The following is a 27,442-nucleotide window of genomic DNA, read 5'->3' as shown; positions in this document are numbered from 1 at the left end:
CCACCACCCAGCAGAGGAGGAGATGTGACCCCACTCCTGTTGGGAACACATTCCTGAGCCTCTGGCACAGCCCAAATCCTGGGATTGCTGTGCCCTTGCCCACGAGTGCCTCCCCAGCCCTGAGGAGCAGCAATTGCTGCGGATTGAGAAGAACAGCTCCGCTCTGAGCTCCCACAGCTGCAGCCCTGCCCAGGGAACGGGCAAAGGAGCACTGGGGCTGTCCCTGGTCATCTCCTGGGAGGGACCTGCTCCTCACCCAGGCCAGCAGGGCCTCGCTGAGTGCTGCTGGGGCTGCCCCTGGATCTCTGAGGTGTCCTAGGCCAGGCTGGAGCACCCTGGGACAGTGAAGATGTCCCTGCCCATGGCAGGGGATGGAATGAAAGGTCCCTTCCAACCCAGACCAGTCTCCAATGATAATAAAATTCCAGTAAATCCAGTATTTCCTGATGGCTCTCCAAGGGCCACCCCGGGCACACAAATCCCCCTGCAGCCTTCCTGCCTCAGGGAAACTCCAATCCCAGGCTCAAGGTCCCATTCAGGCAATTCCTTCATGGGCATCACAGCAGGAATGGGATTTGGGAGAGGAGTTTCCTTCCAAGCCCTCCAGGGACATCTCCCATTCCACCAACGCATGCAGGAGACCCTTCTAGATCTGCAAAAACACCTCTGCAGGAATTTCAGCATTTCTTGGAAAGCTGGAATGGTTTGGGTGGGAAGGGACCCTAAAGCCCACCTTGTTCCACACAAGACAGAAGAAATCCTGGAACAAATCTGCTCCCTCAGACTGCCTGGAATTCTTAGGATTAGAATTTAAAAATACACATCAGCATTTCAATATCTCACACCAATAATCCACTGTTGAAATATACTCAGATCATAACAAAACTTCCTATAAAACCATTATATTAAAACTTATCATAAAATTTTACTGGCTACCTCCATTTTTGCACTTGACTATATAATTTAAACATTAAATTTACATTTAAAAATATCAGGAAGATTAAGATAAATAAATAAAATTTTTCTCCTTATATTTCAGATTCCTAAAAGATCTTTTTAAAATTTTTATAAAATCTCTCAATTTTCCAAACATGAAAGCACCTCTGGAAAAATAAACTAAATTTAAATTTCACAGCAAGTTTCTAATAGGCAAATCAAATTCAAGTTCAAACTAATTTCTGGCTATGGAGAGAAAAAAAAAAATTAAAGCAAAAAGTATCTGAAGTAAATTATCAGGAATGATCAATGTGAAACCTATGCTAAGAAATTAGGAGGAGTTAAAAACAATAGCAGACGACTTCAAATATTGCCAGTGATTTCTGGAATATATTATAAAAGCAAAAAGATTTGCAGAAATCTATCATATTTAAGATATTACCCAACAATTTCATTCACTATTTTGGTATTAGCATTTGAACAGTGTTTAATGTCTTTTAAATGGTTCGATGTAATGACAGATCTGGAAGACAAAACATTTCTTTCTTACCAGGAAACATGCTGTAAACAACCCTCAATTTATCCTCCCCAAAGAAATGAATGCTTAAAGGATGCCTCTGCCAATGGAAAAAACAACACTAAAATGGTTATTTCGCATCCCAACTTTAAGGAAATATTTTTTCCCTTGACAAGCTGCTTCCATTTAAATGAAGCCAGGCCGAATTTGGTCAATAGTATGGATTGCAGAGAACAAAAAGAACCTTGGACCGTGCTAATGCAGGGATCAGAAAGCAGCAACTTCATTTCAAGGCAGGCAATTATTTAGCAAACTAAGATACAGCAAATAAATCCACGCTTTCCACGGCAAAGCTGCACGGGAGCTTCCGAGCTGGAATTAAATCTCACGGCAGAGACCGCGGCGAGGGCAGAGCTGGCTGAGGAGGGGAGAGAAACCAAAGGGGGAAACACGAAATCCTGTGAAACCCCTCAGCTCTGGGGCCAGAAATAAACGAGGAACAGCGATAATAAGGATGATGATAATTTAAAAAGGGCAAGGTGTCCTGCAGGAGGAAGGAGCCGTGTCCCAGGGCTGGGGATGCTCGCTGTCCCCAGCCCCGGAGCAGCAGGACCCAGCTGAGCATCCCAATGTTCTGCATTGTCCCTGCCAGGCTTTTCCAACCCCGGGATCTGGGAAAAGCACAAACCTTTCCCTACCAGGAGCAGCACAAAGCTGTTTGCTTCCACTGGCTTGTGGTTTTGTTTTTTTTTTTCCTCCCTGTTATGTTTTCTCAGGAAGCAAAGGCACGGCAGGTCCACAGCGAGCGCTTTCCTGGGCTGTAAAATTCCCCATTATCCACTCCTGCTTCCTTTGCTGTGGGATTTAAGGATGCCTCCTCCTTGAGAGCAGGGACATGTCATCGTTTTGTTGGACTACCACCTCTGACAGCCTCGTCTCTCCCAGTTTGTGCTCACAGTGCTGGGAAAAGGAAGGGGAAAAGCTGAGAGGGGAAAAAAAAAAAATCAAGGGGAAAATTCAACTATGACTAAATTCTTCCCTAATTTATTCCTGTTATTTCTCCTGCTGCAAAAATAAACTCTGTATATAAAAAAGAGCCTTAAATTAAGGTCTCTTGCTCCCACTGCATTTTGAAATAAGTTATTTGAATCCCTGGCTGATCTATTTTAACAAATATCATCTCCCGCGTCCATCACTCCTCCTGTCTTTTTGATCTCCTTTTTCCTACTTATCATGTTCTTTATTTGAAACAGATTTTTAACAGATAATCTCCGCCGTTATAACAATATCTTGCTCGCATTTTATTCAAATAATTCTTAAAAACAGCTTAAAAAGCCGTTTGGAATAACATCAAGCTCTCCATCAATCAAACAGCAAAAATTCCGCTGGCGGTTGTATAAACATCAGATCAACTCCGACGTCTTCAAGGATTTCAGAGCAAACCATAAAAAACTCCATTAACTTCTGACAAAGAATGCAAATTAATCACAACATGGGGTGAAATGAAATTAAAGGCTCTTTTCTAATCAATGACAAGGCAGGATGAAATATTTGGTGCCGGGATGCTCCATTTTTTTTTTTTTTTTTAATTTTTTATTTTACTATTATTATTATTATTTTTTTTTTCCCCCCGCGTGGAAAAGGGGGATTCAGCCGGGGTGCCTCTTTAGCCCTCCCCATCCCTACAGCGATCTGCTTACAAGTCGCCCCAGCTCCACAAAACACACTAATCATCCGAATCTCAGGTGCATCCAATTTGTTATTCACACTCTCCCGGTGCCAGGAAAAAAAAAAAAAAAAAAAGGAAAAAAAAAAGGGAAAAAAAAAAAAAAGAAAAGAAAAGAAAAAAAAAGCCTGGCGTAGACAGATGCACCGGGAACCTTAAATGACAGTTTTGGCCTCCGGAAGTGCGATCGCTACAGCAAAATCTAGTACAGCCTCCAGGTGAAATGTCTGGAGCTCCATATGGAGCAGGGAAAATTAACAACAAGATGAAAATCGCTGTAGCAGCGGGGAGCCGGAATTTAACAAAAAAAAAAAAAAAAAAGGGAAAGAAAAAAAAGGAAAGGAGGGAAAAAAAAAATAAAAAAAGAGGGGAAAAAAAATTTTAAAGATGAGGCAAGAGAAGTAATAAATTAATGGGGTGTGAAAACATTCAAAGCTTTACAATACCAGGGGCAGTATTTGCTCAGATTTGGGGGGGAGCAGCAGGGTGGGAAGGGGGAGCACGGGATGGGAGGGGGTGGAATGAGGGATGGGAATATTTTTGGTGCTTTTCTTCCTTTAAAAAAATAAAAAAAATCCAGGTCGTTTTAATCTAATTTATTAAGAGAAGGCTGGGAGTGTATTTTTCTAAATGTAAAAGTCTCTTATAATCAGTGGTGGTGGTCCTGCAGCTGCTGAATCCTCGGCAGGCTGAGTGCTGTCTGCTCTCTGGAATATTCCTCATTGGATGAGCCCTCCTTTTCACACCCTGCTTTCTACAAAGTTTCACCACAAGCTGAGGATATTTAGTGGGCAATTCCTTTCATTTCTCCTAAATTGCATTATCATTAAACAAGCCATTGCCCCCAACGTGGTTTTATTTGTGGATTTTTTGTTCAGATCTTTGGGGTTCAACATCAAATTTAATTATATATTCAAGGTGCTGTGGCTTTTTAGGGTATCTGCTTTTCCTTCCAGTTTCAAAATAATGTAAATTAAGGTGAAACTTTTAAAGGAAAATTTAAAACTTATTTTCCTTGTGTGCCGTCCCTAAAAAGCTGGAGGGGTAATGGACCAGCACCCTTGGAAAAGGGGTTTCCTTTCTTTTTTTTTAATGTTTATGTAGAAAATAACTTGATTCAAGAGTATTTGTGAGCACATGCACCATTCTTATTAATTGAGTGGTGCAAATAAATCCAGAATGAATTTGCCCTTAAAAACTTCATTTTGTACCCAAAGAAAATCCTGTAAAAATAATTTCCTCCTATTTCCAAAGGGACTTTTACATTTTACAAAAGCACATTCCATGACCATGACAGGAAAACCAACACCAAAACAATGAAACACAGCAAAAATTCAGATATTTACTCCATTTTAGGGCTTAAGAGCTCCCTGTGCAAAGTTTTTAGAGCAGAAAAGTCAGTTCTGAGCATCATTATTTGTTATTTCCCCACTCAGATTGCTCCCTTTTGCTGCTAGAGGCTGATTATGAAGATTATATTCTGCATATTGAGACAATATTGAGATTATGAAGATTATATTCTGTATATTGAGACAAAAAAATATAATTAAAGTTTATAATTAGAGTTAATAATTATATATTAACTCTAAACACACCTGTAAGGAACTTTACTGACACAGCAGTTGCTCTAAGTGCTTTCAAGATAAGACTTGTAAAGATTAAACAATTATTAATAAATCAGCAAAATAAACAGTTATAAAATAAAGATGTAGGAGGTCCTGCCATGAAAATATTCTACTGAAGGCCAGAAAATGAAACAATCATCCTTTAGTTTTACTGGCAGATTGCAGGATGTCCTGAATTTCCACACTGCAGTGATTTCCCCCTATAAATCTTCTTCATTTAAACTGAATTTACACACACCATTTGTCTGTGTCGTCAAAATAAAGAAAAAAGGAAAAAAAAAAAGACATTTTTTGCAGCTGCAGCTGGAGACAAACATCCATTTGCAGGAAATTTCAGGTGTTCTCACCCACGTGGCCACACTCTCCATTCTCACAGGGAAGCAACTTGGAGGCTTTTAGGGACAAATCTGGAACCAGACACTGATTAACTTCATTCCCTGAATAATCCCACTGAAGGGAGGAGGAATTACTCAAGGAATGAGCAGAATCAGGCCCTTACTAGGAAAATAATGAGATTAAAAACCCCCTATTAATTATCCCCCTAACCAAAGAAGGTTTCCAAGCGTTCTCCTGCCCAGCACATGCCTAAAATACATAAATTCACATAAAATCCCTTCTGAAAAGCAGTTGCTTGAAAAGCTTAATAGCCACATTTTAAAAGTTTCACCTCCTCGACTGTTTTGCATTAAAAAATATATACAATTTCATGGACTACTGCCTTGCCAAATATTCTTTCACAAACCCGATCTGCTTTTTAATTAGAACAGCAAAAAGCATCTTTAAACTTGGCAATCATGGTTTGCTCCCAGTTCAGGGAGACATTTTTGCCTGGAACCACATGGAATGTGCCCGTTCCAACCTCCTTCCCCGGGCTCGGACACGTCCATCAGGTTTATTTTGAATTGTCCCCTCACCACTTTGGGTTATAAAACACTTAAACACCGCCATGGAGACCCTCAGAGAGCTCCCCATCCATGGAGGGCTCTTCAACACAAGTTTCTTTTCCAATCCTCCCCTCCAAAAACACATTTAAAATCCAGATAAAATACTCCAAGTCTATTCTCTTAACGGCACCAGTGAACATTTTGCAGAGGAAACAAAAAAAAAAAAAAAGTGAAAAATCAGAATATTTCCACCCAGGCAAAACCTTCCCAAGCCTGTAAAAGTGTCAGGAGAATTTGCTTAAAACAGCTTCTAAAAATGGGAGAGGGAATGAGTCCCAGCCTATTATTCAATAACCATGTTTGTGAGGCATCTGCATAATCTAACCATGCATAAATTAGTATGTGTATTACAACAGTTATTTGCATAATAATAGCAAGTTAATAGATGCTTAAAGAGCACAGACCAACACCACCTTTAAATCAGACATGCCTCCAGGCACTGCGAGCTGTAGAGACCAAGATGCAGAGAACAGTCTTCATAAAACATATGAAAACATAAAAAACCACATTCAAATAATTCATTTTTGTCCCTGGACACTTCACTTCTTTCCCCCCTCTCCCCGGAAAGAATAATTGGAGGAACTGCTGAACAGTTTGTTCCTGTGAATTCTAACATCCATCTCGAGATGAGAATTTCAAGCAATCGCCAAAGCCAGTTCTGGATTTGTTTTGTTCAGAGCCTGATGGGGTTTTTAAGGGTAAAAAGTGATATATTCCGTGGTGATGCAGAGCTCAGCATCCACCCAACCACACCACCAGAGATGGACAGAGTTGTACCAGCAGCTTCAGAAAATACCAGTATTCACATCAAATACTAATATTAGGTCCTCTTCAAAGGAAGAATCTGAAGCTCCCTTAAGTATTCCATTCACATTCTATTTTTGAGGAGATTTTAGACCACCATACCATTATTCAAAATTGGAATTAAAAATTAAATTATAAGGAAAGGAGCAGATACACCGTCCTGCTTCAAAAAAAAATGTTGTAAAGACTGGATTATTTTTTAATCTCCTGACAAAAATTAACAAGATTAACATCATCATAATTTTCATTGTCTCCAGGGAAAGGAAACAGAGTTTGGAGAAGAGAAAAAGAGGGGGGCAAAAGAAAAAAAAAAATCAATAGACACTTCTAAATGACTCCTTCCAGCTCCCACTTTTCAATTTAACAGGACAGATTTATTTGTATGTGGCTCAAATGTTCACAATTGCTCTCTGCACCTTCATACATAGGAATGAATGTCACAGTGGCAAACAGCAGTAATGAACAATCTTACCTGAGGATATGGAAACCTCCCAAGAGCAAGCTGGGAAAGGAAATAATATTTGTCTAGTTATAGAGATTTGCATGGAGGGCACATTTCCTTCAAGTGAGAAAAGTACTCAACTCTCACGATGGTAGGAATTGGGGAAATGGCAAAAAAAGGGATTCTGCAGACACAAAGAGCTGTATTTAGAATGGGCCCTTCACAACCATCACCCCTCATTTTTCTGGGGATTTCCCTCAGTGCCACCCTTTGATGCCCAAATTCAGGAACATTTCCTTCTGGAGAGAAAAATTTTCAACTTTCACAATGGTAGGAATGGAAAAATAGGGATTCTGCAGACAAAAGGAGCTGTATTTAGAATGGGCCCCTCACAACCAGCACCCCTCAGGATTTCTGGGTTTCTCCAGCCCTTTTACTTCCCTCAGTGCCACCTTTTGATGACAAATTAAGGGCACATTTCCTTCAGGAGAGAAAAGTTCTCAACTCTCACGATGGCAGAAATTGAAATGGCCAAAAAGGGATTCTGCAGGCACAAAGAGCTGTGTTTAGAATGGGCTTTTCACAACCCTCACCTCTCATTTCCCCAGGATTTCTGGGTTTCTCCAGCCTTGTGTCTCCCTCACAAGGATGCCCAGGTTCCCCAGGAGTGGAAATGAAACCAGTTCAGCCTCAGCAGGGAGGCCAAGGCGCTGCCCTTTGCTGATAATTATCTGTGATGAGCAGGCAGCTCTCAACTCCCAAAGTCCTCCCTTAACTGGCTCAGGGTAAAATCTGGGTTACAGAGCTGAGCTTGGTGTCCCTGTTGGTGACAAACCTGAGTGGGATGTGGGGAGAGCCCACAGAGAAACCTCATCCTTCCTCCAGATCCACTTTTCCAGGATATCAACCCCATTTGCTGCCCCTGCTGCTTTATAAATTAATTCAGACATTGCAGTGCAGTCCCAAAATCAACGTTTTCATGGATATTGTCTAAAAATATTCTACTGGACATAATTAATAAACATTCCAAGAGAAATTCTTTGTACTAGGCAGGTTCTCCCACTCTCCTGCCCCAGGAGAGCTCAGCCTTTGGCCTGGGAGCCTCAGCAAAAGCAGCAAATTCCTGTCAGGGGGAGACATCACAAACCCAGAGTGGGGCCCAGAGCCTCTGGGTGAGACAGATGAAACAATTTCTTGGGGGCTACTGCTAAATGAAGCTTTCACAATATTGAGAATTCAAAACTCTTGTCCAGGGGAGGCCTCAGAGCTGCTGCAGGGCTGGAGCCAGGCTGGGAGAGCTGCGAATGTTCCCCTGGAGAAGAGAAGGATTCAGGGAGAGCTCAGAGCCTGAAGGGGCTTCAGGAGAGCTGGAGAGGGACTGGGGACAAGGGATGGAGGGACAGGACACAGGGAATGGCTTCAGAGTGGGAAAGCAGAGATTTAGATGGATATTGGGAAGGAATCGTTCCCTGTGAGGGCGGGCAGGCCCTGGCACAGGGTGCCCAGAGCAGCTGTGGCTGCCCTGGATCCCTGGGACGTCCAAGGCCAGGCTGGACAGGGCTTGGAGCAGCCTGGGACAGTGGGAGGTGTCCCTGCCCAGATGATCCTGAAGGTCCCTCTGACCCCAAAGCGTTTTGGAATTCCCTGATCATTCCCATCTCAGCAAAGCCACTTGGGTCACTCCCATGGTAGGCTCTGAAAACGATGCTACAGAGTTCAACAAAGACCCCCCATTTTCTGTTGTGGGGCTACCAAAACCCATCCTCCTTAACCACCTTCTCCTCTTTTGGGAGTTCCACACTCCTGCCCCAAGCAGAAGTGTGAGATCCTGAGCAGCTGTGCTGCTGGGACAGAAACAAACCCATCAATGCCCAACAGAAGCAGAGCAAGTTCTGATTTTTCACTGAAGAACAGTGAAACACTCCAGACAGAACAAGCAGATGAGGATGGTTCTGTGCACAGAGCATCTTTCTGCAGATGTTATTTAAGAAAAACAATCCCTGCCTCAAAGATGACTCCAAACAAAGCACTTTCATTCCCACTGACCACCCCAGGCACCAGAAAAACTGGGGAAAAGAGCCAGACACAAACACAGGGTGAATAAATGAACACTGAAGGACCCCAAAATGCATCAGCAACAAGTTCTTTGGGGGATGTTAAAAAATAAACATTTCCCAGTGAAGCTGAGCGCTGGAACACACAGGGCCAGCTCCTGTGCCACCTCTGCATCCTCTGCACCACCACTGCATCCATCTGCTCACAATTCCTCCCTGCAACATTGTCAAGGTATTATAAATTAAGAAACTTAGCAAAGAGTCTGTAATCTTCCCCAAAATAGCCTGCAGATATGTCACTGTACTAAATGTGTTTCAGATTTAATGAAGCTTTAATGTCCTTTTTAATTTTGCCTGTTTCTGTATCACCAGGGGTCGAGCGAGGCAATCAGCACTCGAGAGGGTGGTTTGGTTTAAAACTAGGAAAAACTCATTTGCTTATGAGTTGCACTGTATTTTCTTAATTAAATTTACTAAGTAAAACGGTTTAAGTTCAGCCAACCAGTGACCTCTGGGTGTAGATTTAGATTTATAAAAAGTGTCACAGTTAAAGTGAGATTAAAAACAAAACAAAACAACAAACCAAACAACAAACAGATGAGAGATTCACTAAAGGGATTTTCAAATTATCATTTGTCTCAAGGAAGTCACAGGAACACGAGGAACAAACCCAGTGCAGGCTGGAAAAACCAAAGCCTACCAAATTAACACACTGTCCAAAACTTCTCTGCATTTAAAGGATGAAACTCCAGAACCTGCAACTCTTTTAAGGCATTTTAACAAAAATACAATATTTCAACTTAAATTAGGTGGGCTTGGGAAGTGATCAGGGTTTTACGTCTGGATATTGAGGAGGGAATGCCTAAAATTCAGGGCGCTGCTTCCCATTTCCCCATGGATCCCTTCCCAATGGTTGGATTTGATGATCTTGAGCACTTTTCCTACACAATAACTGTAAAAAACTTTCATTTTCAAAAGCCCAGTGACCTGCAGTGGCAGATTGGTAAGGAAAGAAATGAGAGGGGGATCAATCACCCACAATTATGCCAGGAAAACACTTTCTCACCCCATTTCACCCCAGAGTAGCTCCATGGAGGAGATTTTTGGGGCGTGTTTTTAGAACAATTACTTTTTCAAACACAGAGGCAGCTCAGGAGAGCAATTAAAGCAGCTCAGGGAGGTTGTGGCCTGAGAAAGAGCTTGGCCAGGGGATGGATGGGTGGGATGCAGCAGCAGATTTCAAACCAGAACTTGCTAAACTGAGAAATAACCCCAGATTATGGAATAACAGAGGTGCAGTGGGCGCGTGTGTACTGACTTTTACCAAACTATCAAAAATTTTTGATTTAAAAAAATCAGAATTTCAAGTGATTAAGTGTTGGACTGAGCAGCAGAAGCAGGGGTGGAAAGCAACTAAAAACTGTTCCCAAACACTCTTAAGGTGCAGATAATGAACCCAAAATTCAAATCACTTGTTGAAATAAAGCAATTTGCCATTGTAGAACTGAAAAGGGAAATCAGAAATCCCCCCCTTACACATCACTTCCTCCAGCTCACTTCTTCCTTGCCTGCTGCACATTGGTGAATAAAATTACAGCAGCAGCTCTGTCTGGATCCTGCCTGCAAAGTGGCTGAGGCAAGGAAGTTCAAAACATATTTTTAGGACACTCAGGCAATAAAGTTTCCCACTTAGATTATTGTCGATGTTGTGCAAGTTGTTTTTTAATTTACAGTTACACTGGAGAGCAGGGGATGCTTTTATTCTTAATTTAGGCACATTCCATGTTTCTCAGCATAACTGCAAATTGAAAATAAGCGCTGGCAATATCACCAGTGATGGAGCTGAAGGAGGACTTTATAGTCTGAAATGTTCTAAAATTTGTTCTTAATTACCTCGTGCACATTTTACACAATTAAATTTCCATCCCAGGATTTTGCATTTAGATTGTGCACTGCAGTTAAACCCTCATTTTCTGGAAAAGCAGCCGCCACTCTGCTGCGCTCAAACTTTCAAAAGCAGACTTAACTACTGGATAACACAAAATTCCCCAGGTGAAATTCCACTCCAAGACCAATTTATGCATTCCTAGATAGATGGGCTTCAAATCACCTGAAACTCTGCAGGGTACAGACCCTAATAAATATTAAATACCTCAAAAAACTCCTCCAAGATTTTTCTTCTCCTCCTCATATCAATTCTGCTGTCCTCTTATTGCAGAGGGTTTTTTAAAAGAAAAAAAAAAAACTCCAAAAGGATATAACAGCAATTTAGCAGAGTTAAAGTGCTTCTGAGGTTAAACTGACAACAAAGAGGAACAGAAACACAAAGCATCTTGAAGTAGGGTTTCAATTAAATGTGCAGGATTTAGTAATGCAGGGCCCCGACAAAAAAAAAAAAAGAAGAAAAAAAAAAAAGAGTTACAAATTAATTTAATCTTCTGCCTATAGTTTGCAGCTGCACTCCAAAGTGTCTGGGGCTTAAGAACAAAGCCTTGCAAGGCCTGGGAGTGAGGAAAGCTTCAATTTTTAATGTATAAGGCCATTAGCTGATAACTTGTGGAATCTGCGACCCCTGCGGAGGGGCAGGGGAGACGGATGAAGTGACAGATTTGTTGTTGGTGGCCAGGGCTGCGACGGGGGAAGGTTATTACCAGCACCAGAAAAATGCCCTAATAACCTTTGGGACATTCCTTGGCTTGAGCAGATGAGTTCCAGCTCCGTCTCAGAGTAAAAAAAAAAATATATTAAAAATCAAAGCTTAATTCGCCTTAATTAAAGATAATTAGTTTCACTTTGATTTCTTTTAAATATGAACTACAGCAAATGCACTGCCAGCTCAAGGCTGTGCAGACAATCAGGGTTAAATTGCACATTTCTGCCTGGCCACAAATCCTGGATATTAGCAGCCTTTTACTGCTGCATCTTCAAAGGTGACACGGGGAATGGCAGCGCCTTCTCCGAAGGGACAAAGGTGGGCCAGGGCTTTCCAGGGAAATTGTCACGAGCAAAATCCCCACAAGTGCTCCAGGAGGGTTAATTTGATTCCTTCTTCCAGCAGAGAGGCTTCCTGCTTGGCTGTTTGCTGGGTTTAAATTCAGAACAAAAAGGGGGAAATGGGCTAAATGTGGCTGTGCTGGTGGAAATGCAGCTCAGCTTCTGCTCTCCTCCAGCTCTGCTGGAGTGAGGGCTCACCTGCCAGGACAGGCCATTCAATCATGGGAAAAGGCCTCATTTTTTGAGTCTTTAAAAGTAGAAACAACTACAGAGTAAGAATAGGAAGCAATACATAGAGTGATGGAATCCTGGAATGGTTTGGTGGGTGGGATTCTAAAGATCCTCTAATCCATCCTACCATGGGCAGGGACACCTTCTACCACCCCAGGCTGCTCCAAGCCCTGTCCAACCTGGCCTTGGACACTCCAGGGATCCAGAGGCAGCCACAGCTTCTGTGCCAGGCCCTCACTTACACACAGAAATTCACATAACCTATTCTGTTCTATACATTAAATAACCTTACATATAAAACCCACATTCCAAACACCCAGAGCCGATGCCGTGCCTTAATTGCCCCCTCACCCCTCAGCCTGGGTGGAGAACTGGATTATTTATTTCCCTGCCCACAGCGGCCTAGGAGCAATTGCTGAGCAACAATGATCCATCGAGGTCTCAACCCGCGCAAACTGTACCTAAACTTCCACTTTATTGCAGCTTAGTTCACAATCTTCACCTAATATAGGGTTACATCCCAGAGCAGCAGGCGGATAAATCATCCTGGAATATTACTCTGGCTAAGTTTAGCTGGGAGTGGAGCATATGTGCTTCCGAGTCACTGAAGCACAGGCCCATAAAATACACTAATTACTGCAAGTTCTGGTCACTGGGTGATTGATAGCGCTCTGCCAGGCAACTTCCCCGGCTGCAGCCCGTTCGAGGGGCCTCCCCCAGCACACTGCAATTATTAATTCATGGCCCAACCCTCGGGCACTGCTCCCTCCACTCCCAGTCCCACCGGCAGCAGGCTGGACACGCAGGGAAAAAGGGAGGAAGAGGAGAGGAAGAGGAGAGGGAAAAGAGAGGGAAAAGAGAGGGAAAAGAGAGGGAAAAGAGAGGGAAAAGAGAGGGAAAAGAGAGGGAAAAGAGAGGGAAAAGAGAGGGAAAAGAGAGGGAAAAGAGAGGGAAAAGAGAGGGAAAAGAGAGGGAAAAGAGAGGGAAAAGAGAGGGAAAAGAGAGGGAAAAGAGAGGGAAAAGAGAGGGAAAAGAGAGGGAAAAGAGAGGAAAGAGAGAGGGAAGAGAGAGGGAAAAGAGAGGGAAGAGAGAGGGAAGAGAGAGGGAAAAGAGAGGGAAAAGAGGGGGAAAAGAGGGGGAAGAGAGAGGGAAAAGAGAGGGAAAAGAGAGGGAAAAGAGAGGGAAAAGAGAGGGAAAAGAGAGGGAAAAGAGAGGGAAAAGAGAGGGAAAAGAGAGGGAAAAGAGAGGGAAAAGAGAGGGAAAAGAGGGGGAAAAGAGAGGGAAAAGAGAGGGAAAAGAGAGGGAAAAGAGAGGGAAAAGAGAGGGGGAAAAAAAAAAGAATTCAAAGAAAGAGTTAAAAGAAAGAGGAAAAAGGAAGAGAGGAAGAAGAAAGAGAGGAAGAAGAAAGAGAGGAAGAAGAAAGAGAGGAAGAAGAGAGGAAAAAGAGAAGATCCTGCACTTCTGGTTCAGGAGAAACCCCTGGGAAGGGAGGGAGAGGAGCCACAGGGAGCAGGCTGTGCTTGGAGGAATCACCCCAAAGAGCTCCAGGGAGTGAAATAATCAAAATACAGGGCAGCTTTCCTGCTTGAGAAGGAGTTTGTGAAGTGCATCATTCCACGTGGAATGGCTGAGACTCCATAAATATTCCTCAATAAGGAGGATTCGGGCTGCTGAGTGGGGAAGATCCTTGTGCCTGGCTGAGCATGAGGAGTTGTCACCAAGTCACCAACATCACAGCACTAGGGTCCTTAAAACCTGACAGCAGCCAGGTGAGGCTCCCTGCAATAACATCAACAACAAAAAGCATTTTTTACATCCTTGTTTTCCTTAGTCCTAAAGGGAAGGTGTTACCTTTCCCACCTCGAGGCTGTTTCTCCCACACCTATACAAAAATTAGGCCGTACCACCAAGATTTGGGGTTCAGATTCTTCCCTCACCACCTCCAACCACAGAATCCTTTGTGCTGGAGAAGACCTTGAAGAGCACCAGGTGCAGCTATTGGCACCACAGGTGCAGCCCTGGCTCAGGTGAGGGGTGCCCTGCGCAGAGAGCACCCCCAGAGCACTGAAACCCTGCAGAGCCCCCTCAGGTGGGCTCACAGTGCTGACCTGGAGCCACTCTCCCTGCCAGGCTGCTGAGCTGTAACCGATCCCACGCCTCAGGAGGAGATCTGAATCCTCCTCTCCTTGACAGAGTCTTGACTCCAATTTTACGCAGCCAAACATCCTCGAGACTGAAGAGCTTTTAGAGAACCACCTCCGAGCACAGCTGCTTTCCTTGGAGCATCCTCTGGCAGCACCCTCCTCCTCCTCCCCGCGGGCTGAGTGAGCTCTTGTGCAGCTCCCTGTGTGCCCCCAGCCCGAGTGGGATGAAGGGTCTGGGCTCAGCACTCCCACAGCGCTCAGCTCTGCCTCAAGTACCAAGGAAGGCACATTTGTTGGGTGATTCCTGATTCTCCTATGTCTGGGAATGCACACAACCACTGAAAACGCCTGATGGCTTCTTAAGAGATTGCTGAGAATCCTTGAAAGCTCCTGCAAATACACAGCTACTGAGAACTCTGCTCACCAAACACTTAAAATCCTCAGTCTGGGAGTTTTTAAGAACTAATATTAAAGAACTAATATTAAGAACTAATATATATTAAAACTGATGCACAAATTCCTTTTCTCTGGGGGAGACAACAGAGAATTTTCTCTCTAATTTTCCAAGGAGACCTGGAACACAGAGGGCAGAGGAAAGCAGAGACCAGGACATGATAGAGGAGGAGCAAAAAGCCAAGCACAGGAGCTTCTACCTCCAAAATTTACTTGGTTTTGGGCATTAGCAAATTGCTTTCACTTTCTGAATTTAAATGTAACACCAACTCTGTCTGGAGATAAAATTAAATACCACAGAATCCCAGGATGAGGTGGCTTGGGAAGGACCTCAAAGTTCATTTCCCAAGGGCAGGGAACCTTCCAGACCCACCCAAGCCAGCCTTGCTGCTGCTATTAAACCCCAGGCAGATGGATTTCATCCACCCTTGGATGTTTTAAAGTTCACTTGTGGATTACAGCTAGGACCAGAGTCATATTGGAGAGTAACAAGAAATATTGGGCAATTTAATTTCTCCTCCCGTGCAGGACACGGCTCTTGGAGAGAGGGAATGGGTTCCAGAGCTCAGCCAGCCCCAGCCCAGCCTGGATGTGTTTTATGGCTGAGTTATAAACCCTGAAAAACAGCTTTTAGAAATGAAAATGCTGACACAGTGGTCAGTGTAGTGACAGCAGTGGCACGGGTTTAAATTGAACTTGCTTTGTCAAGCCAAGAGCACTTAAATAAAACACGGGGAAACCTCATGGAAACACACAAACTATTTGTGGTGGAACACTTCTGAACAGTTTTTCTGGGTTAGGGACTAAATCTCATTCCCTTCAGGAAAATCCTGAAGGAAGAAAGGCACACTCAAAAAAAATAAAGTAACAAAAATAAGATAATAATGATAATAATAATTATTATAGTAACAATCTATAATAATGATGATGATATCGCTGCGTATCTAGTCTCATTATATTTTAATTTAATTTTTAATTTATTTTTTTATTTCTGAGGGGATGACTGAGCACCCTCAGAGCCCTCTTGCCTCAGAGGGAACACAAACACTCCCCATTTCTCAAAGCTCAGGCAGGACTCCTATGCCAAACTTTCCCCTCTCTGCTCCCAACTTTTTTGGGGCAGTTTCCTCAACCTCCCACATAACACTCCCACTCCTCATCACACACAGCTTTGCAGCAAAGAAATTCCAGAGCTTTCAAGGGCTCAGAAGAGCATTAAGGAAAATGAGAAGATTTACTGACAATTTACATCCTCACCTGCCAGCACAGCCCTTGCTGCCTCGATCCCACCTGATATTTCTCTAAAATCAACGTGCTGCTAACAGCCAGGTGTGGGGCTGGAGCACAGCTGCACTGAGTGCAGATGATTTTAAATCCTGCAGCAAACACCAGCAAAACTCTCCATTTTAACGGCAACAAGAGTGTCTCCACTCCCAATCCCCACGTCAATAGGGTGTTACTTTAATGACAGTGACCTCGTGTGCCTCTTGGAGCACCTTCCTCACCTTTCTGGAGGCATTTTTCTAAGGCACTGTCCTTGTTTTCATCATTTAACATCACTCAGAGCACTTCAATCAAGCTGCTGCTGGTGGGAGAGGTCTCTGAGGAGCAGCTGACAAACCAATTAACAAAGCACCCAGACCCACACTGCATCCTGCACATCTGGCTCAGGAGAAACCCCTGGGAGGGAGGGAGAGGAAAGCTGGGAAGGTGTAAAACCAGAGGAGGGAATGCAAATGAAAGGAGTTTTACCCATAAAATTCAGCCTGCATGTGGAATTGATGTGCAGCCAAGTTGGTCACTAACAACCCTAAAATAAACTCCAAATATCTCGTGGTGACCACTGAGCTGCTGGGGCACAGCTTTTAAATCAGCAAAGGAACTGGGAAATGCTTTATTTGTAAAGTCCTGTGTTTACATCACTCTTTTTATCACCCACACCACCACAAAGCCTTCCTGGAGTACAACCTCAGTCCTTTTTTGGCTAGAGTTATTTACAGTGCATGAATTTGGTCTGCATCTCTCCCAAAATCCTGAGGGAGGGATCTCCAGCACCACAAACCATTCAAATGTGCACTGAAGCAAATGAAGGACCCTCCCTCCATCCCTCCCCTGGGACACATCAAATTGTGTCACCCTGCCACCCAGGGCTGGCTCTGGTGACACTGATTTACCACATCTGCCAGCACTGATCCAGCACCCACCACCTACATTTTTGTTTAAAGGCCTTTGGCAAGGAATTTATTGTGTGAAAATGTAAAATTGGTTCAGTTTTGGGGCGCAAAATGTGAGACGTGCCAAGATGCAGAGGGGCCAGCACTGAGAGTGCTCAATTATAATAAATAATAATATAATAATATAATAAAAATATTGGCTACAGTTCACTTAAAGGTATGTCCAGCTTCATCTGAAAATGAGGAAGAAGAGGGGAAAGAGAGGGGAAAGAGAAGGGAAAGAAAAAGAAAACCAGAAAAAAAGGAAAAAAGAGAGGAAAAAAGAGAGGAAAAAAAGAGAGGAAAAAAAGAGAGGAAAAAAAGAGAGGAAAAAAAAGAGAGGAAAAAAAAGAGAGGAAAAAAAAGAGAGGAAAAAAGAGAGGAAAAAATGAGGAAAAAATGAGGAAAAAATGAGGAAAAAATGAGGAAAAAATGAGGAAAAAAAGAGAGGAAAAAAGAGAGGAAAAAAGAGAGGAAAAAATGAGGAAATTTAAGGAAAAGAAAGAGGAAAAAGAAAGAGGAAAAAGAAAGAGGAAAAAGAAAGAGGAAAAAGAAAGAGGAAAAAGAAAGAGGAAAAAGAAAGAGGAAAAAGAGGAAAGCCCCCACACACCAGGCCCTACTTCCTACCCCAACACAGAGTTTTAAGACCTCAAATGAACAAACCCATTCTAAATACAGCCCACATTAGCAACAGGTGAATATACAGGGAACTCAAAGAATAAACCAAGGTTGAATTGAAATACTGAGATGCTGTTTTTGATGTGAGAGTTAAGGTGAGAGCTCTCTGCATACCTCCATGAAGGAAATCCCCAGGCTCCAGACGTCCGAGTGGATCCCGTACTGCTCCCCCGAGATCCTCTCAGGCTGTGGAGGAAAGCAGAGCAACAACTCCTGAGCCTTGCAGGCACACAGGGATCCTCCTCCAAGGGCAAGGGATGGGAAAAACCACGGGATGGGAAAAATACGAGAAAAATCACAGGACCCTGGAATGCTCTGACTTGGGAGGGATCAAATTCCAGCTCCTGGCTCTGCACAGGAATCCCAAAATCCCACCCTGGGAATGTTGTCCAAACACTGTGGAGCTCCCCCATTCCTTAGGGAGTCTGTGCCGTGCCCCAACACCCTCTGGGGGAGGAAATTTATCCTAAAATCCAATTAAAGCTGCCCTGGCCCAGCTCCAGCCCTCCCAGGGCTCTGTCACCCACCCCAGAGCAGAGACTGGAGCTGCCCCGTGGGACCTGGAGACACCAAAAACCACCAAGATGCTTCAAAGCTTCCCTGGCAGGGAGCAAATCCAGGAAAACTCAGGAATTCTTCAGGAAAAGCTGGGTCCTTGCAAGGCTGGCCTTGGATTTGTGTCGGGGTTGTTTAATCCAAGGGCTCGTGCACGTGAGAAAAGCACAAGGTCAAGTTGAGAGAATCCAATTTTCCACTTTTCTCCCCAATTCCGAGCACCACAGCAAGGAAAAAATTCCCAGTGCGGAGTGCAGAGGTTGGGGAATAACCTCAGTTAAAAAGCCAAGCTGCTGAAGCCAAAAGAATCACCACACGGTGGCAACTTCATTTTATATACTTTTTAATTTTGGGCTTTTTGACCTGTAGGGGAGAAAAAAAAAAAAAAGGGAAAAAAAAGCCCCTGCTCCAAACTATTAATAGCAGGTTTAATGCTTCATGAAATGGAGTGCTGTAAAAAATATCTGCTGGTTTTTACTTGAAAGCTACAATTTAAGCATTTCCAAGGTCAAGTACAGCATGAAATGCAACAATAAAAGGCTCCCTGAGACTCCTCTCCCCACTGTGCTGTTAATGCACCTGTCTGGGCCAGCCACCTACAAAGGATTTTCACTCTTTAATAATCCAGAGACCTTTGTTAGAAAACAAACTCCCAAATTAGTGCCACTCCAATGTGTTTTTGGATGTTTACCCTGTGCTGCTACTCCCAGGTCAGGAGCTTTTATCGCAGCGTGAATGTTAAATAAAAACCACACTGCTGCCCAACTCCCGCTAAAAACAACCATCCAAAGCCCCCCAAAAATCCCCACAATTTCACCAAATTGACCAAATCTCACTTGGGAGTGACCCCAAGATCTTATTTTATTGTTTTTTAATTCATTGAGTATAATTAACCTAGGTCAGCACATTAAGAAATGTTGCGTGTGATTTTTTTTCAACTGATAAATTTTTATACTGACATCTTTTTATAGTGATGTATTTTTATATTGACATATTTTTATACTAATAAATACCCTCACAAAGGTGCAGATGTGCAGCCAAGAGTAATTTTATAATGGGATATGGGATGTGCTAACCTGGCCCAAGCAAGGTGCCAACACCCATCCCATTTTTTAGACCTTTCCTGTGCCACCAAATGAGATTTATAAGTCATATTATGCAATATTAAATTGTTTATTCTTAAAGTTCCAGCTCTAAACAGCAAGTTCCAGTGAGGAATTGTGGGTTCACAAAAGATAAGGGCCAAGAAATCAGCTTTTTAAACAAAAGATGGATTTAAGAGAACAGAAGAGGAAAATAGGAATAACAGATGCATCAAGGTTGCAACACATGGATCACTCTAAATACACAGCCCAAGGTATTTTCTCTTAAAAATTTCTAGAACTGATTATTTTTTCATCCAATTTTTTTTTTCTATATAAAACGCTGATGAAATTATTTTAAGAAAATGTGTTCTGGTTGGAAATTTTAATTTCTCAATCAAAAAGCCTTTTTTTGTGTTCAAAAAAACCCCAGAAATTCAAAAAGCCTTTTCTTTTTTTCACAGAAAACCTCATTTTTTTCAAGAGTTTCACATTCACTGCCAGGCTGCCAAGTGGGTGAAGCAAAGCTGATGACCTTCATTATTTTTTGAGGGCTTGCCTGGAAATTTGATGACAAGCAAACGACTCAATCAAGAAGCAAAGTGATTTTAACACAGAAAATCAGATCGAGCACATTTTGAGCTTAAACTTCTGTTTCACAATCAAGAGATGGAGGCATCACACCCATCCAGAAAGGCAGAAAAAGCAATTTATTTAATGCACACCTGGGAAAGAGAACTGTAATCTTGGTTTGGGCACTAAAAGCATAATACAATTTAATTCTCAGCCCTGCTTAAGACCAGTTTGAAGCAACAGCTGAGCTGGAAAAGTTGATTAATTTGAAGCTGTTTCTTTGTCTGGATCTCTCTGTTCCAGCTCTTTTTTTTAATCTCTATTTTTTATTTAAAACCTCCCATTTTTCTGCTATTCTGAGGTATTTATTTTATGCTGTTTCTGAGTGTTCTGATGACACAGGACAGCCCAAGTCTTTCCAGGATGGTGACTTGAGCCTTTCAGAAGCCACACAATGAGCTCGAGTGGAAAAGCACTTAGCAAATAAATGGGAACCCTGACAAGAAAATCAGAAAAAAATACCTGAAAGCGATTAAAGGTCATGGATTTCTCCCTCCCCTTCCCTGAGGTTTGAAAAACATGAGCACCAACCACTTTGTGCTGTTTATATTTTTATTTTAACCCAGCAGAGCACTTCTTTTCTCAGCAATATCAGGAGCAGTTTGCTCAAAGGATTTTAATGGCCAAAATAAGAGTTCAGAAAGTGCTTTAAAAACTGAGGCTGTGGAGTTTTCACATCTGAAATGGGGAATTGAAAAGGATCCAATGGATCTGATGGAAAATCCATTCTGGTTTCTGCAGAGAAATTTTGTGCAGAACAATTTGTGCAGAAAATTCGCTCTGGTTTGCTCAGGCTGGCACTTGGCAGCTCTGAACCCAAACCCTGCCCCAAATGATGAATCCCTAACAATGTGCTAAAAAAAAAATCTAAAAAAAAAGGAATTTAGGGGCTTTAATGAACATGACAAAAGTGGTCTCGTGTTAACAAAGACTGACCAAAATTTGTACAAAGAAGTGGAAGTAGTGATGACTTTTTTTGAGCTAAAAAACTTCCACTTTAATGCCCTGATGTTATTAATCCCAGTGTTTTTAGGTTCAGATTTCCATGGGATTTTTAGGAATGCCCATCAACCTCTGCACAACGCTTCCCTAAACTCCAGCACTCCCAAAACTTGGATGGTTTGGGGCTGTCAGTGATCTGCAGAGAATAAAAAACTGGGTTTTTTTCAATGTCCAACTGGCTCTCTTTGTTCCCAGTTGTCACAAGGAGCAAAACCAACAGAAAATATATTTTAAAAAAACACTTTTCCACTATTCCTCCTCCCTCTCAGCAAGAAGAAGAGCTGTCCTACAGAATGAAGAAGAGATGGAGATTTGAGGATTGATTTAGGGAATCCCCTGCACTGAACAGAACAAGAGTGAGGACAAATAATTCTACTGAAATGTTATTCCTGCATCACTTACCGCCATATAAGCATTTGTTCCAACATACGTCTTGGCTATGGAATTCACCAGCTATCAGACAAAACAGGCTGTTAGAACAATATAAAGATAATGTGGAAATAAAATGGGCAATTATTCCTCATTTAACCTACAATCATCATCCCTATAAATCAACCAAAAATTATGTAAAAAAGGGAAGGGATTTATCCGCCAAGGCGTTAAAAATGATTAAATCTCGCCTGGGTTGGGGAATGAGGATTCCAATTTAAGCAAGCACTGCATTACAGTTTATGGCAGATAACCTTAAACAATTGTGTTAAACAGGATGCTGTTTTAGTACCCCACACCAGTGTGATATAAAAAGTGAATTAGGAGGAAGCAGGATTGAGCACACTCATTTTTCAGTCAGATGTGAATAAAGCCCCAATTCATCCCTGAAACACTGGAGGGACAACAGAGCCTGCCAGCCCATAATACAAGGCTGACCTTCTCTTTGGGCCTCGTGTTTGGCTGAGAGGAAAAGGTGCTGAAATTCAAATCAACAGCACAGCGAGCTCATGGGTCACTAGCAGAGAAGTCCTCCAGGGAGGCCCAAAATGGAAATTAATTAAAATTTGTGCTGCACATTGTCAAAGCCCACCACTATTGTTGCTCCCAATATTAATTTTTATTGTGGGCCAGTTGGGCTCCCCAGACACGTCTCTTGCTCTGCCCTCCCTTTTGTCTGGGCAAAAGGCTCCCAGATCAAAGCTGCATTTCAATGAAGTTTGCCATTCGTAAGTAGTAATTACAATATCAGCAGTTTTTACTGTCATTAAACAATGAACAATCATATTCGGATGGAGGAAAAGTCGCCCAGAGATTAAAAATGAAAAGGGCCGTCCCAGCAGAGGGGGGATTGCTGAGGGGCTGCCAGGTGATCTGGACACAGGAGGGGAATGGGGGGACAGGCAAAGGGGGGATTTACCTGGGTGCTGACCCCAAAGTCACAGAGCTTCACCTGGCCCCGGGTGTTCACCAGCATGTTGGAGGGCTTCACATCTGTTTGGGGGAAAAAACTGCATTATCCACATTGTCCTGGATAATAAATGCACCATTTATACAGAATATCCTCCATTGGAAGGGAGCCACATCCAAATCCAGCTCCTGGACAACCCCAAATATCCAGGGAGCACTGGCACGGTGGCTTTTCATAGGAAAGGTTACAAATATCTATTTCATATGCAGTGGTTTGTGAGCCAGCAGCACAGATAAAATTCCATATATATAAAAAAAACATAAAGTACATCATCTCCACACAGATATGAGATGGTATTTACACAGATGACTTTATACAATACCAAAAATCCACATTATTAAACCTGCAGGTGACACCAATCTGGAATCTGGAACCAAGTGCACTGATGGGCAGGAAAACAACTCACAGGGATTTTGACAAACTGGAAAATCAGCCTGAGAAAAGGATGGAATTACATAGGGGAAAGACAGAATTACTGCATTTGGACAGGGATTCATCCTGAACTCACAGGGATTTCACCAAACCGCACAATCAGCCTGAAAAAAAGATGGAATTCCATAAATAAACCATCCATGATGGTTTATTTATATAGATATTTATATAGATATTTACATATATATTTATATAGATAATCTGGTTTTGGAATGGACATGGATGGTTTATTTATGGAATTCCATCTTTTTTTCCTGATTCCTGGTGCTGACTGCTCCTGCTGCCACAGGAAGTTGGTGCGCTGCTGTAAAATAAAATCAGCTGGGAACAAGCTCAGCACCCAGCCCGGCTCTGGTGCAGGAAACACTGAACATCTCTGCAGTTCCAGGGATGCCAGTGGGGGAGCAGAACGTGCACGTTCCAGCCTGGCTCAAACATGGGAAGATTAGAGCCTGGCTCTGCCTAATCACTGCCTTCTTCTGTCAAAATGGATTAAAGGCAGCAGCTTGAGTCAGCGCCTCCCCTCAAAGTGAGCACTGGTTGGGGGCAGATGGATGAAACCCAACTAGAAAAGAACCTAATTTTGTTTATCATTAGGTTTGCCTTGCTTTAGCAGCTGTTTGCTGGTACCACAGGAGCTGCCTTAATTTGTCTCTGCGATGGAGAAATGCAGAACCTCAATTAAGAAGCTGATTAAAGCTCGCCTCTGTTTGAGCTAAAAAATCCAGATTAAAAACGGGAGCACCCAATAGTTCCTGCAGACCCCAGGTGGATCAGTACTTTGTAAGTGAGGTATCAACACTGCTAGCACTGTAATTCCTGCAAATCCTGCAATTTCCCCTCAAAAAGCCCCAGTCCTGGGCATGCAGAGGCTCAGTTTGTGTTTGCTCATCTCCATCTTTAGGAATTCCACCCACGTGCTGCACTTTTGATGGAGTTTTGCCTGCTCTGGAGCTGAGTGACTTTGCTAAATCCAAGCAGACGTGCTGAGCACAGCAGAGGCTCTCTCCTGAATCCTGAACAAGGTGCAGAATGATCCTGCCTCACCTTCTTCCTAAAAAGATGGAGCTGGGCTTGGCTGGGCTGGAATGAGCCCCAGGAGCACACAGGGAATGCTGATGTCTATCCCAGCACGTCCAGCTGCTCCCAACTCAGAGGAAAACTGAGCCTGACCAGTTCTGCTTTTAGCTGTAACAAAAAGGACCCTGAAATCCCCCCACAAACAAAGCTGAAAGCACGAGAAAATCCTAAAATGAGAAAGCACTGGGAAATTGGCCCCTAAAGGATGGGCAGGGGAAGCTGGGGACCCTGCAGAGCAAGGGGCAGCCACACAAATCCTGCAGGACCAAACACCACAAAATCAGGGAATTCACTCAAATATTTGCGGTGCTTTTCAGTGGCTGTGCTCATTTCCTCCAAAAGGAAAGGAAGGGAGAGCCCTGCACAAAATATCTGCTGCTGAGAGCAGGGAGACAATCAGCTCATCAGCAAATCAGCCCCTTGGTCTCGTCACCCACTTCAGTTAATGGGTTAAATATTTTTTGGGTTTGGGAAACAAGTGTGCATAAATAATGTTCTGCACCATCTGCTTGTGATTAATATTAGTGTTGAGAAGTGAAAGAATTTAAACAAGAGCCAAAAGGGGTCATTATGCTCCCATTACCAGGGCTTGCTTAATACAAATGATTTCCATGAAGCATCTTTATGGAGGATGAACAAGTTCTCCTGGTGCTGGAGCTGCCTGAGTAGTTTCACCTCTCTGCAAACAAACAGGACCTCCAAGCTCTCACTCACCAGTAAATAGAACCATCAGAGGTTCAGCTTTTTGAACGCCAAACATTTCACTCCTTGGTGGCATTGAAAAGCAAACAGATTCATGATTGTGTGAGGGGGAAAAAAAGGGAAAAAAAACAAAGCCCTGAGCTGCTTTAAAAGCTGTCTCTTGACTTCTGCTGGCTTTTAAAAACAGCAAACAGCAAAAGGCCGGGTTCAAGGAAGGCAGCAGCGTGGTTTGGCAGAGGCCAGGATTAATTTTTTTTAAAATAAGCCTTAAGTGGTCCATGAGTGGGCAAGGTTTACATATAGACATAAATAAATGCATAGAAACACAGAATGTGTGTTCAGCTTTACATACACACATAAATAAATGCATGGAAACCCAGAATGTGTGCTCAGCTTTACATATAGACATAAATAAATGCATGGAAACCCAGAATGTGTGCTCAGCTTTACATACAGGCATAAATAAATGCATGGAAACCCAGAATGTGTGCTCAGCTTTACATACAGGCATAAATAAATGCATGGAAACCCAGAATGTGTGCTCAGCTTTACATACAGACATAAATAAATGCATGGAAACACAGAATGTGTGCTCAGCTTTACATATAGACATAAATAAATGCATGGAAACACAGAATGTGTGCTCAGCTTTACATATAGACATAAATAAATGCATGGAAACCCAGAATCCTGGGATGGCTGGGGTGGGAGGGGACCTTAAAGCTCATCCTGTCCCCCCTGCCATGGGCAGGGACAGCTCCCACTATCCCAGGCTGGTAAATCCCCAAACACCCCTGGGTTTGTGTCTGTGCTCCATTGGGAGGCCCTAAGGCTGACTATATCTCCCAGAAATAAAAGAGGAAAGGGGGGAAGATGCAAATATGCAGCTCTGGACATCTCTGGTGGAATCCTCAGCAAACAGTCAGGTGGGATTTTACCTTTAGCAGAAGCTTTGGCCAAATTCTGCCTGCCCAGAGGTGTGGCTTGTTCACCTCAAGCCTTTCAAAAAGCTTGGATTTAATGATCCTAAAGGGTTTTTCCCAACCTTAATCTTTCCGTGATTCCATGGCTTATGAAAAGCAAATGGAAACTCCATCTACAGCATTTTGACATAATGACAGCAGCAGTAACATTATAATTATTAATAATAATAGTAATGGTGAGAAGATGGGAATGCTCCTGCAGTGCCTGTCCCTGCCAGCCAGAACAAAGAGGAGTGGAACATCCTTGGATTTCTGATGTTCTGGGGGAAAAGGAGATGGTCTGAGTGATGCACAACCTCCTCCTGCACACAGCACATCTCAGATCCTCAGTTCTCCCTCTTTTCAAACCAGCAACACTTCCAGAACCTCCATTTAAAACCTAACCAGGAACTGAGGTGCCCAAACCACAAAATAAATAAATATTTGTAATTTATATATAAACAGCCCCAGTACTCAGAGAGCCAAGTCACCAATCCAGCTCAGTACAATTAAACACAAGTGGGTAACATTGATTTCCTGCAATCCCTTTAAGAAGCAGGTGTGAACACAGCAAAACACAGCAGATAAAATGCACACGGTCTATACTTATTCTTGAACTTAACAAATTCTGGTTTGTCTTTAGACAAACTTTGACTTTGTACATGATTAGACTTGTTTAATTGCTAATTCTGTTTTAAATCTAAGTTAATTTCTCATTACCCTTCCATTTCTACTTCTTATGCTCTGGGGAAAAGAGCACACTTATCATTGGGACATTCTCACATCTTCCAAGGAAGTGGTGGAGGTGTTAATCTTATGTTTATGTTTGATGTGGGTGTGATGACTCCAGCTCGGGTTTATTAATATGCACGGCTATCACCTCATTAGTTGTGAGCTTTGTTTTGAAGTGGAGCTGGAATATTTGCTGAGATGTCTGATCTGCAATAAAAGCCTTGCTCATTGTTTGCTTCCTGCTCTCCAATTCTCTGCCCTGGGACTGCTGCAGCCCTTCCTTGGAAATTCCTGACTCTCCTGCTCTGCCCTGGGTGACACTGCAGGAAAATCAGGAGCCAGAATTCCTCCTTTCACCTCTGAGCATCAGGAGACAGCTGGAGGACATCACCTGCAGAAATAATCACCTGCCTGCCATTCCATCCCTCTGTCCCTGCTCTGGAGAGACAGAAATTCACATTTTCTGTTGCCCAAAAAACGGGTAAAACAACACAATTCTGAACCTGGCACTCCAGGACATCACCTGCAGAAATAATCACCATTATTTCTGCCATTCCAACCCTCTGTCCCTGCTCTGAGGAGACATAAATTCACATTTTCTGTAGCCCAAAAACGGCAGGATGAAAAGAGCAGAAATCACCTGGAGCAGGAGGCACAGGATGCAGAAAATGGAAAGAAAGGGAAGGGAGGATGAAATGGAAGATGTTGTTTAGAGATTTCCTTGGTTTCTGGCCTTTTTCTAGAGGACAGATCATTCCATCCTTTGGCCCTCATGGTTTCTAACACCCCACAAGGGCAGGTGAATTAAAGATCCACGGAGATGCTCTTTCCTCAGGAGGGACCAGATTGGGAACACACAGCAACACCAGGGAGCTCAGCAGCCATCTCCAGACTCCTTGGAAACATTCAAAATTGAATTAGTTTCTCATTTATTTTTTTTTCCTATTTGTCTTGGAAGTTTTGTGCAGGGGGAATGGGCTCCTCTGTTCTTTAAACAGCATTTCCCATACTGGTTTTTGAACTTTTGGTGGATCTGAATTAATTTTTCCAAACGGACACACTATAAGCAAAATTTAACAGCAAAAAGTGAGGAATAAATAAG

At 42.9% G+C, this 27,442-nt stretch overlaps 1 protein-coding gene across 1 annotated transcript in view; it reads right to left on the bottom strand.

The window, feature by feature from the left end:
* MAP2K5 (mitogen-activated protein kinase kinase 5) overlaps positions 1 to 27,442 on the bottom strand; it is a 119,752-nt gene that overhangs the window by 39,272 nt on the left and 53,038 nt on the right. Inside the window, exons 14-17 of the mRNA XM_058033760.1 lie at positions 22,382 to 22,455; positions 21,436 to 21,486; positions 17,876 to 17,947; positions 7,025 to 7,054 (exon numbers count right to left, since the gene is read on the bottom strand). Coding sequence (XP_057889743.1) covers positions 7,025 to 7,054; positions 17,876 to 17,947; positions 21,436 to 21,486; positions 22,382 to 22,455 — 227 coding nt within the window. The remainder of the gene's footprint in view (positions 1 to 7,024; positions 7,055 to 17,875; positions 17,948 to 21,435; positions 21,487 to 22,381; positions 22,456 to 27,442) is intronic.

The sequence above is a fragment of the Melospiza georgiana genome, chromosome 13, assembly GCF_028018845.1.
Source record: "Melospiza georgiana isolate bMelGeo1 chromosome 13, bMelGeo1.pri, whole genome shotgun sequence".
Taxonomy (NCBI): domain Eukaryota; kingdom Metazoa; phylum Chordata; class Aves; order Passeriformes; family Passerellidae; genus Melospiza; species Melospiza georgiana.
The sequence above is the reverse complement of the archived record's forward strand: the minus strand, read 5'-3'. Positions and strand labels throughout refer to the sequence as shown.